Consider the following 12,075-nt stretch of genomic DNA (forward strand, 5'->3'; position numbering starts at 1 on the left):
CTGGAGGTTATCTATGATACCTTGCACGATAATGTTCCTGGTGGGGAATGACACCTGGGAATACTTTGAGCCTTTCCCATAGTGGGGTGAGCTTCCCACAAAGTTCATGGGAAGCAATCAAACACACAGCTTCTCACTGAGACAGAGGAAAATAAGTGGGAGAGTTGGGAACTTTTTAACGCTTCTGTTCTTCTGCTGGGAAGCTGAAAATCTGATTGATCAGGGCAGTTGTTATTTTCTCTTAAGATCAGTGGGAGAAATTCCCTTTTCCACGAGCTACAGGCAGCTGAGCACCGTAGTTACAGCTTGTGTTCCCTGGGTTAGTGACAAGTAGATGCTCATTTTAATATAAATAAATAACCTTTTTTTACTTTGTTTGCTCAAAGTAAGGTGCAAATAGGTAAATGCTTCTCCCTCCCATCTGTCTTTATATTTCAGAGAGCAACTAACTTAATATCCTTTTTTATTGTTAGTCTATGGTTGTGCTTTCCTCTTATGAGGAATATTCTGAGCTGTTTGATTCTGACTATGAATTTTAAGTGCAGAAAAGAAACCCATAAAAATTAATAAACCACCCTCTGGAACTTTTACATGGGATTCTTTGAGCAAGATGCTAATAGCTAGTTTATGATAAATGCTGCCCAAGAGAGGCAATCAGAGGGAGAGAGGCAATAAATCACAGGAGCAGGTGAGATGCTGCTGGCAACACCTCCAGCAGCAGTCACTGGGAGCCGCTTTCTCCCCAGATCCTCCCTCTGGTTCAAAGGAAAACCAGATGTTGCTTGTTTGTTCTTCATGTCAGCATCAGTATAATTTTTGCTTTGGGTCCATCTCGACAGGAATGGAAGCAATACCATTTTTGAGGAAATGATATTTCAACCTGGTACCCCATAAGCATAAGTGGCTGTTATCTTGCATCAAATGAAGGCCATTAGCATTTTGTCTACTGGTAGTGACTCACCTCTTATTAAATTCCTGGTGCTCTCCAGGTGGTGAAGGCAGAGTTACTGGGAACAATTTTATGTGATCAGTAGAGCTGAACTATTTTTCCCTGGAAACTGTGGTTTTTTTGGTGGTCTATATGATTATTTTTGTCTCTTTTCTTGTGGTTCCTGAGCCAGATACAGGTTAAATTTTCATCTATATTATTAACTGAGTTCATCCCCACTCTGCAATCACATGCAATGGTGAGTTCTCTCTCAAAAAAACCCAAACAAACCAAAAAAGCCCCTAAAAACCAAAAACCTGAGGTGGATGAGGGACATCAGCTGCAGACACAGTGGAGAAGCTATGAGCTAACACTTGCTGGGATATCTCTGTAGGCTTCCAGTCACAGCAACCACCTGGTTGCTCTAAACTTTCCTTGCTCTTGGCAAGCCTAACTGTTCAACGTGATGTGATGTTTTGCCTGCTTGTTTTATTGTTGGTTAACCAGTTTTCTTTCCTTTATCTTGTATATGATGGGATCTCCGCTAGACAGAGGTAACGGTGGGGGACAGTTGTGTAGCTGGACCCTCGTGTGGTGGTGTTTGTCGGTGGTTTTTCCTAAAACCATTCCTAAATCCAGCCTTGCTTTCACCATGCCTGTGTGTGCTTGCATGGCCTGGTTTCCATGGAATAACCTCACTCACCCCTACTCTCCTTTGTATTAATTTAATTCTCCTCTGTGTGTGTGTGTGCCTCCTCCTACTGTGTCCTTAAAGTGGGTCACCAGTGTGGATTCCCTAACAGTTTTATGGATCCTTTTCAGCCTTTGGGGGTTCTGCGGATCAAAGGGACTCGAATTTTTAGCTTAGAAAGATACTGTGAGCTGATAAATGGAAAAGAACTGGAGCAAGAGGGAAATTGAGTTTGGTTTCAGGCCCGGTCCTCCCTGTGAGCTTGCACACACACATGGTTTGCATAACTTTGATCAGACTTTACGTTCATGTCAAATAGTCCTTTCTTGGCTCCTTTCTGCAACAGAGTCTCACTGAAAAACTGTCACCAAAATACAACAATTTCCCTTTTGAATCCTGTATTAAAGTCTGATTTTTTTTACCACTAATCTCAAAGATTTTAAGCAAAATGGCCATAGTTTTATTTATGTGTATTTCAGCTGGGCTGAACCAACAAACGAATGCCGTGCAATTCCTTATCCCTCATTTGAGATGGGGAAGCTCCGATCTTTGCAGAACTGTTCTGAACAGAGTCGAAGGCTGGAAAAGGTCCACTGGATATGGATGGAGCTAGTAGGGGTGTGTGTGTCCATGGAATGGCTTGTTGGTGGTAAGGATATGAATAAAGCCTTCCATTTCCCTTTCTGACCTGTTGCTTCTCTCCTGTCTTTGGGGTGTGGCTCGGGTGCACGAACAGAAGTTATCCCAGGAGAGGGAGAAGTTTGCTGATGAGGACAGCATTTTCTATGCGCTCGGAGAATGTGGACTCATTTCTTTTTCTGACTACATCTTCCTCACCACGGTCCTTTCCAGTAAGTACAGCAGGGATTTTCCCTGAAATTCCTGGGTTTTTTATGTTTTCAGGGTTCACAAGCAGTAGGTTTGCTATTGTTGACATACATTTCCCTAAAAGGCCTTCTTGATTGCCTGCAACTCGAGCTGAGCGATCGCTGTTGCTTCCTCTGGTTTAAGCCTGAGCTTCCAGTGCTTTGGGAAGACAAGCAGATCCATGGCTTCTGAAGATTTATTTCTCGTTTTGAAATGTGACAATTTTTTTTTAATCAGTCACTTGACCTGCTGTTCAGATCTGTAAATGGAGACGTGTTCTTGAGCTGTGTTCATGTGATACTCTTGTGTTTGGGTGAACCCTGATCTCCAGCCTTTCGCTGGTTTCACGCCCCTCCAAACTTCCTTTTCCAGCTGTATTTTCACTTGGGTGAGCTTGGGTTTGTGAGTGATGTAATCCAATGAGGAGAGAAGTTAAGCTGTTTACATTTCAACAAGTATCATTAGATACCTTCTGTCTTTTCACCCTGCCACACTTGACTTGCATTTGTGATATTTCTATGATCTGCTAATCTGTTCCAGCGAAGTCGGCTGCACTCAGTGCCAGCACTGAAAAGTTTGCTTTGCTGGCAAGAACCAGTGAAACTGAAGCCTTTGATAATGTCAAATGGCATTTCTAGACTTTCTTCACGTGGAAGTCAAGCTCAAAACCTCATTTGCAGAGCTTCTCTGACTGCTTGGAAGGTGCTGTGTCATAAACAGGAAAGTCAATGGCAGTTTTTCAGCCCCATTAGAAAGTGTGGGGTAAGGGAGAATAAGCCACTGTCCAAATGAACTTGAGACATTTAATTTTCAGATTTAAAAGAGAAAACTTGGCCATCTTATCTTGTAAGTATCTATTTCATGATGACCTGGTTTGTGGAATTTAAAAACTGGATGCTTGCCAGTTACTGGCAGAGCCCACTGCTGCCTGCGCAGTGCTGTTCAGGAAGTCAGCTGGGTTAATCTCTGATGTTTTGTCACAGCAACAGGTGCTTTATTCTGCCCCATGCTCTTGCATGTTGTAACAGGAGACATGAGAGGCAGCTCTTCATTTACTGGGGATCTATTCCTGGGAAGCAGCAATGCTCAAGGTCTTGCTTGCTGTCAGATGGACATGGCAGGGGCAGAGTTGTGTGTGACCTTCATGTTGTGAAAACAAACAGAGAGATACCGCTGGTTCAAGACAGGGAATTTGTTTTATGACTTTAATCTGCCTTTTTTTTATTTGACCGAGTCTCAGAACTGGCTCTTAAGATCTTTGCTGTTCCTTTCTTACATTCATCTGGGCTGTGCCAAAATGATCTCACGTATTCACTTGTGTAAGGAGGGCTTTTCATCTGAGCCTCCACAGATGACAATGAACTCTCAAACCTCTAGTATCACATTACTGAGTGTGGTTTGGAAGACACTCTTGCCCTTGTTTTTATGGCTGTGCTGGTGGTGAACAAGCCCCTAATCAAGTACCCAGGGCACAAAATTAATTTCATGTGCTTACACAGGCAGCAGTAAGAGAAATTGTTCTTGCTTTGCTTTAACTTCTTTGTTGTAAGAATAAAAGAAAAGGACCACCCTGTGTTGGAGGAGCAGCCAACCTTGTTTTGGAGGCTGCGAGGGAGGGACAGGGTTTTTTTCCTCTTATTCTTGGGCTTCTAAGTGTGTCCACAATTACGGGGGAGTTAGATTAATGAGGAGACAGAACCGGGTGGTGTGTGCTTTGAGGAGCCATGTGAAGGGTGGGCAAGGCAGGAGCTTTCCAAAAGGAAAATTAGAAAGGGAGGAAAAAAAAAATTCAGGGCTTTGAGGCTGACTTTTAGACATTTGGGGAGTTTGCTAAATGATTACTGCAGATGGAGGAATGTCTCTGGAGCTCCTGTCAAACAGTGACTCCATAGAGGAAGAGTTTGGGTTTCATTTTAAAAGCATTTGCTTTTGCAAAATAAACTCCCAACCAGACCTTGCCCTGTGGCTAAATAGAAAGCTCACTGTTACACCGCACTGGTTTGCTCTCTGACTACTGAACATGACCTTGCAGGAATCCAGTAGTTCCTGACTGGGTTCTTTTCCCTAGGAAGTAAATAAACTAGAATAAGGAAGGTAAATCTTAAATGTGACAGTTCAATATTGGTTTTCTCCCTGTGTTGTTTAAATAACCCGAACATTAAGGAGGTATCCAGACAAGGTGGAGCTGTAGATTGCATCAAATAGGTAAAAGCTAATAAATATTAGGAAAGGAAGGTGGCATATTGAGCACTAAGCAGGATAATCAGAAGGGGAGTGGGAGATTGGGTCTGGGGGTGGGGGCCAGGAGGGAGAGTGATGGGGAGAGATCCATCCTGGTCTGGTCTGGCTCACTGGACTCCAAACTGATCAGTGAGAGCTTGGGAAACAAGAAGCCCCGAGGGCTCAGTGTCGTTGTGCTCAGCCAGGCTTTGGGAGTGCTTTCCCCAAACTCATTGTTCCAGTTGTCTTTGCAGCTTGACCTGAAGCTCCCTCCAGCTGAGTTCTGTGAAACAGGGAGGGAGAGGAGGGGAGAGGGCTGGGGCTTCATTTCACGTTACTTGCAGGCAGCTGTTTGCACGTTGCTCAGAAAACGAGTCTGTCACCGTATCTTATTTACGAGCCATTTCTCACTCCAGCACTGTCTGTTCTCGTCGGTTGCTGTGTTTCTGTGAAAATTTATTTTTAAAACAACTAATAAAATAGCTTTTAGCTGCTTCAGAAAGTCAGCCTTCTGTTAAAGGCAGTGAGCTCTGAGGGGCCTTGAGGAAACTCCTTGGTTTCTGTTGCTTCAGCTGCTCCTCGTGTTTTGGGGCAGAGGTAGAAAGATGAGCAAATTCTGATGGAATTTCCCCTGGATCCTTCGAATGTCATGGAAAACAAAGACATGGCTCCCCTGACCAAAAAGGTTTTTGCTTTTGGACTTGGAAAACAAGTGGAGGAAGGAGAAAAAGCTTTTCCATTGCCAGTGACTGCAGTTCCCAAGCAAATGGGGTCCATTGTCTAGGCACACTAATTCTGCCTTCATTAACAGGTACTGAAGGGAGCTGGGCATTAAAAGAATAAATTGTGTTGTTTGCACAGTTGGACTGCTGCTGTGTCTGGATTTAATCCTCCTGGCAGGAGGGCTAAATAACGTTGGCTGAAGGCACAGTAATTAGCCTTTTGCCAGGGCTCTCATAGCAGACCTGCAGCTTCTTCTCCCATCAGAGCAGGTAACTCTCACTTAGATCCACCTCAATTATGTTTTTTCTGCCTTGTGTGTAGGGAATGAATCCCAAGCCATCTAACTCTGGAAATTATGTTGTGGCCAGATGCTGAGCTCTGTGCGTGTCCCCGTGACGGCGGGACATGCTCTCCCACACTGGGATCTCCAGGGTCTCTTTGGACCATGACCGTTCTGAGTATTTATTCCTGGCTGACAGGAAGGTCTTCAGCCCCATCCCTGCCACGAGTGAGATCTGTTACCTCGCCAGTGGTGGTTTAATCCTGCTCTGCCCTCTGCCTCAGGGCTCATTTCCACAAGAAAAGGTTGCTTTGAGTTTACAGGACTATTTTTGTTTGTAGTCCTGTTCATGTTAATTTTATCTTTGGCCTTTCAAGACCCTACACAGGTCCATCCCACCCACACTATTTGGTGCAGGGATGCCTTATTGCCTTTCTGCCAGCCCAGTCACTGCTGGGTGGTATTTCCAAGATGTATCTGAGCAGCATCTTCCCAGGAATATCCCAGCTAACAAACACAAGCCTGGTTGCTTCCTGGCAGAGGGAGTGCTCTCTGGCTTGGCATCCCACTTGAGCCATGCTGAAGGACAGACGGACAGAAATGGGAATGATTTTTCACAATTGGTAGTTTGGGATGTTCCCTAGTGATCTGAAAACTGGGATTAGGGCATGGGAGGCTCTGTCAGCCTGCATCCTTCACCTGGTCTTCCTCTGTTCATCTCTTCATCCCTTGGGTGTGGGTGGTGTGATGGGATGGGGATCCAGGGATGGGGCAGCCACTGCTTCTCTGGGCAACCTGTGCCAGGGCTTCACCACCTCACAGGGAAGAATTTCTCCCAATATCCCAAGATTATGCACTTGTGTTACTTCAGAGTTAATGCTGATCCTTCTTTGTGAGAAGAAATAACCCATTTTCCCTTTAGAACTGATGATATTGTGGCCCAGTCTCTATACTGTGGGCTCAGTTTTTTAGCTGCCTGTTACTTACCTTTCTGGATTGATTAACATTAAAAAACCACCAGCTTGGTATGATTTGGATTCATTTTCTGAAATAGTGGAATAATTTGAAAGGAAAATATCTGCAACATTAAGTTTAATGGGTTTTTTCCCTATATTTACTGCAGCTGAGGCTCAGCCATCTGTATTCTATGGATAGCTGTCTCTGCTTCAGGAGGACTGTGTTAATTTGGGATTGATTCACTTTCAGGCTACTGTGGCCTTTGCACATCTATTTTTCTTAATTTCAGGATAAATGGGAAAGAAGCAACCAGAGGATATTTAACTCCAAATGACTGATTTTTCCCAGCTGAATTCTTGATCTTTCTTCCCACACTGGAATTTCTTGTGGAGTTATTAAGCCTTGAGAGTCCATGAGCTGCTTTGTGTTTAAATTCCCACCAAAAGATGAGATATTCCAGTGTTCCCAAAGGGGTAGCCAAAAGTTTTACTTCCTCTAAGTAACATCACCAAAAAATCACCCTGCTTTGGCAAAGAAATTCCCAGCTCTGAGAGAACGAAGCAGCGGGTATTCTCCAAAAGTGTGTTAAAACTGTACTTTCCTAGAATGCAGTTCCTCTGCTGGAGATCAGAGGGAAAGATGTGCTGAGAGGTGTCTCCAAGTGTGGAATGTTGAGATTTTAGGAAAGAGAAGATCACAACTGAGCACAAAACCAGCGAAATGTGGCCTCTCTCACCAGCGAGCTTTTAATGTCTTTCAGAGTGCATTGCTTCTGCTGAGAGTACAGGGCAGTAAAGAGCAATTGAGTGCTGCAAATTGGTCCATTGAATAATTGAAAATAGTTTAAAATGGCATAATTGGCTTAAAGATGCCGGATCAACCGGTCTCATCCCTCAGAGCTTCCCGGGGTCTTTACCCTGATGGATCCGAGTGGGTTTTTTCCATGTGGTCAGTGCTGCTGCTTGCTATTTGTTGTGTGGTGGAGGTCACTCATCTCTCTGACATTCCTGTGTTTGGCTTCTGCTTTTCTTGCTCTCTTTCTGTCCCCAAATATTTGATTGGAACAAATGAATCAAGAAAAATGTTAATTTTGCACTAATTCATGGGTTAGTTGAAAAAGCAACTTGGTGTGGAGAGCTGGTAGGATGATGGATCCAAAGGATCACTTCAACCTGATCTTTCCATATATCTCCAAGCTAGGAATTCACTGATAGTGGTGTGGGCTCCAGTACCATGTTTTCACTCATGTTGGCCTAATGGAAGGTGTCCCTGTCCATGGCAGGGGTTGGAAATAGGTGATTTCTAAGGTCCCTGTGAACCCAAACCATTCCACGCTTCCATGTTAATGATTTGGAGGATCCTTCTGAACGTCTAAAGATAGAAATAAAGCTAAAAAAGAAACTGCAGTTGCCCTGACCAGTTTCTGCCTTGTTGCCCAAGGGATATCAGTCACAATGAAATAGCCTTGATTTTTGATAATGTCAGAAAGGATGGTGAGGAGACAGCTCACACAATCAGAGAGACCTGGGAATGCAGCAGAGCACTTGGGGAAAATCCACAGGTGGTTTTCCCCTATCAGGACAGGCATCATGCCATATGAATACCAGACAGCCCTTTAAATGGCTTTGGAAACCACTACAGGAGGAATACTGGGTTTGCTTGGAGGCATCTTAATTAAGGAGGCAGCGGGGAAATTTAGAGACCCTGCAGTTGGGAATGGTAAAATTGGGGGGCAAAACAAAAGAGTGGGGGAAAGGCTGCATTTAGCTGGGCACTCTGGTGTCTGCTGCTTTTATGGCCTGTAAGTTTGAAGGATATAAGTGCAGGAAGAGGAAAGGAAATGGAGGCTGTGCAGGCTGATGTAATGGGCAAGGTGGGCAGAGTGGGACTGGCTGCTGTCGGGGCAACTCTTCCCACATAAATCCTGGTCAGCCGAGGGGAAAGGCAGAAATCATCTCACCCAGGCCCCATAAATCCAGTCCTGGACATCAGGGGTGTAAATCTCTAATGACCATTCCTTCCTGAGCAGGAGTGGGATGAGCTAATTGTCTTCAGTGCCCTCCGGTTCCCCTGGCTCAGGGTCACGCTGTTTGGATTGAAGTGTCATTACAGGTAATTGGAGCTGGATATGTAGATCAAAGGAAGAAACCAGCCATGGCATTTATTAGCTGAAGGAATGAAGTAATTGAATTTGCCAATTTAAAGCCACCCTTCCATGTCCTTAGAAAATCTGACCCTGCAGATTTTTAATGCTGAACTGCTCATTTTAAGTTTGGAGGTGGTGTTCTCCTCTGGGGCTTTGATACACTGCTCCTGGAAATGTGTGTTTAGAGATGGAAAAGGAGAGAAATGGCCCTTGTGAGGGACAAGTGAGTATTTGGCTCTGTTCACCATGTGTCTGTACAAATGGGACGTGGTACTATATATTTCCTTAAAAAAGGAGGGAAAAAACCCTGAACCTGTGACAGTTTTTCACAAGGAGTAACAAATTTTCCAGTCTTTAAGTAAATATCACGTACCCTGGCAGAGACAATGGGGTAAGAAAGATGTGTTGTCTGCTCTTTATCTAGAACCTTGTAACTAAATGAGAGTTTTGTCTGTTCCTCCTCTTCTTCCTAGAGGAAACATCTTTCCATGAAGTGCCAGATTTTGGGGCTAATAATAAGAAATTTCCTCCAGGCTTTTGTGCAGTACTTGCAATTAAAGTTACTGAAATATTAAGGGGGTAGTTGGAAGCTTGTTGCTCTTCAAGAAAATGGTAAATTAATCACTGGAGATGCTGGATGGAACAGAGGAGGCTTAATCCCTTAAATTAGATGTATCATTGGGGAGATTATGAGGGTAGTGCTGGGGACTGGCTGTCCCCAGGTCAATTAACGCTGAGTTAACAAGGGACAGCGAGTGAAGGTCTCCCCATCCCAGCAGGCAGGAGGGAGGAGCTGTGTGGAGGCACAGCAGGGATGTGGGTGGAAGGGGGGATGACCCACCACGTGCTGCTGGCTGTGGCTGTGGTCACAGGAGACGTTGCTCCTGCACGTGGTGTCTGGAATTCCAAGCCCGAGTAACTGGCAGGGGGAAATTGGAAATGCAGGGCTGATAAAAGCAGGGCCACGTGTGCTGTGTATATCAAGCAGGCAGTGACAGGCTGTCCCTGCATCAGCCCCAATGCCCTTATTCATCTATTTTGGGCACAAAGTGTTTGGGAAAAGGGGTCTCATTAACCCGTCTGCTGAATCTTTTCCTGATAAAGTGCTAATAGTTATTACAGCAAGGGGAAAACACAATGTAAAAGTTTTGAACTGGAGCTGTGACTAACATCCAAAATCCAGTTCAGTTAATTCCATATTAATTTCCTTTTGTCTGAGTGACTCCTCTTTGTCTCCCCCCTCCTGCCCCCATTTGGGAAGCGCCTTCCCACAGAGGGGTGGATGCAAAAACTCATTACTCTTTGAGCATCCACAAGAAATGTCAGAAGTTGATTGTACAGATGAGGTTACAGAGGGCTGAACCTCACCAGTGATCTACACTGGATTTGGGTGGGAAATGAAAAAAGGAGCTACATTTTAACTGATCATTTAGGACAACAGCCTTCACATTAGTTATAGCCCAGAGGATTCCCTAGAAATCCCAGCAAACACCATAATTCCTGTAGGAGGTGTGTATTTGAAAGTAGCAGAGCATGATAAATCCTCCTATATTAACTTAATTTGGGAAAAAATTGTGCCACTGCATTGTAGCTTCAAACGGTCATGGGTTACAGAGCCCAAAATGGAAATGTACTGAAATTCTGTGGTGGGATGCAGGGAAAAGAGCGTGGTTGGCTGGGAAGTGATGCTTTTGCAGAGTTCTGACTAAATAAACCATGACAGCACAGACTAAATGCAATGAAAAATGAGGTACGGCAGCATCTCAGCTCGTGAGCTCCAGCCCACGCCTTGTCTCAGTGTCATGACTGGGCTGAGACAAGGGTGGTCATAATTTGTTTAAATTTGTACAGTAAGGCAAGAGCTGAGAGCTGCCCAAATTCCAGGTCTGCTCCTCACCCATGGGAAGCACAGAGTGCAGTGCCTGAGGAACATCCTCTGGCCAAACTGGTGTTCAGCTGTATGGAATGGGCTGGAGCTCTTGCTGCAGCATCATTTTCTGTTAATTGTCATTAGAAATATTAGATGGCATCTTGTTTTCCAACTTTTTCTCCCTGTAAATAGAATAAATGTTCTAGAAATATCTCCTCCTCTCAACTCCTTGTTAGGTCTTACCAAGACCTTTGGTAAAAGGAGCACCATGAAGCTCATAGCTAGAGGTTCCTAAGAGCTGCATTTCCTTGCTAAAATTGCAAGAATTAGACAAAATTGCTTTTGGATAAAGTCATTCAGAACTTGTGCCTTTTTTTTAATTGAGCTTTTGTATCTTTGTTAACTAGTTTTTGTGTTTTGTTGTTGTTTCTTTTATACAGCTCCCCAGAGGAATTTTGAAATCGCCTTTAAGATGTTTGATCTGAACGGTGATGGTGAGGTGGACATGGAGGAGTTTGAGCAGGCAAGTTCAACAATCAGTGCTGTGGCATCATAGCCATAAGCACAACATTCCTCTGTGCTGTTACTGCCTTTTATGCTAGTGCTTAGTGCTGGTTTGCACCTTTCCCTTCTGTGTTCTGCTGTGTTGCTTCAGTGCCTGCTGTTTGTTTCTTTAAACTGGGTATTTCAAGACAAAGTTTTTCATTCAACCAGAGCGACCATCAGTACAAACTCAGGTTTCTTGTGATTTTGTCACCGACGTTCAAGGCCAGGCTGGGTGGGGCTTGGAGCACCCTGGTCTAGTGGAAGGTGTCTCTGCCTATGGCAGGGGGTGGAACTGGATGAGCTTTAAGGTCTCTTCCAACCCAGACCATTCTATGATTCTGTAACATTCCCTTACAAAAAGTCACCTTCAAAGTAGGCAAAGAACTTTTTTTCACTCTACTGATAGAGTGGGATTTTGAGCCTACTTCCTTCACAGCTTCTACTGCATTCCTTAATTTTATTTGTCTTCAGAGAATAGCCAAGGTAAGTCTGCTTCAGAGGAGAATTTATCCACTTATTCTAGTGTAATCCAAAAACGTGTTATTGAGAGCATATTTTCCTTAGTCCTCTACTTCTTACAAGGCTTCATCAACAGGGACTTTGCTGAGGGTTTTTTAATGAGTTCAGCCTTCATGTTTGATACTGGTGAGCTCCTCCTATAAGCTGTGATTTGTGGTTGTGTCTGACTGAGAATAGATTGAAGGCTGGAGCTGTCAGTGGGGAAAAGATTTGCCCTCCCCAGGCAGAAGAGTGTGATTTTTCTTGTCTATTTCTAGCCTTAAGATACTGGGAACTTATAAACATCCTGAAATCACATCCTGAATCACCTGTGTGTGCTATTCATAAA

General features: G+C 44.2%; 1 protein-coding gene across 7 annotated transcripts in view; it reads left to right on the top strand.

Moving 5' to 3' along the window:
- The window catches only part of MICU1 (mitochondrial calcium uptake 1), an 84,663-nt gene that overhangs the window by 43,198 nt on the left and 29,390 nt on the right, over positions 1-12,075 (top strand). For 4 of the 7 annotated variants that reach the window (XM_069018904.1, XM_069018905.1, XM_069018908.1 and 1 more), the window contains 3 exons: positions 1,122-1,187; positions 2,356-2,470; positions 11,123-11,205. In XM_069018904.1, coding sequence (XP_068875005.1) covers positions 1,122-1,187; positions 2,356-2,470; positions 11,123-11,205 — 264 coding nt within the window. The remainder of the gene's footprint in view (positions 1-1,121; positions 1,188-2,355; positions 2,471-11,122; positions 11,206-12,075) is intronic. The other 3 variants (XM_069018911.1, XM_069018910.1, XM_069018906.1) reach the window with 2 other exon arrangements.

The sequence above is a fragment of the Aphelocoma coerulescens genome, chromosome 6, assembly GCF_041296385.1.
Source record: "Aphelocoma coerulescens isolate FSJ_1873_10779 chromosome 6, UR_Acoe_1.0, whole genome shotgun sequence".
In the NCBI taxonomy this organism is placed as follows: Eukaryota; Metazoa; Chordata; class Aves; order Passeriformes; family Corvidae; genus Aphelocoma; species Aphelocoma coerulescens.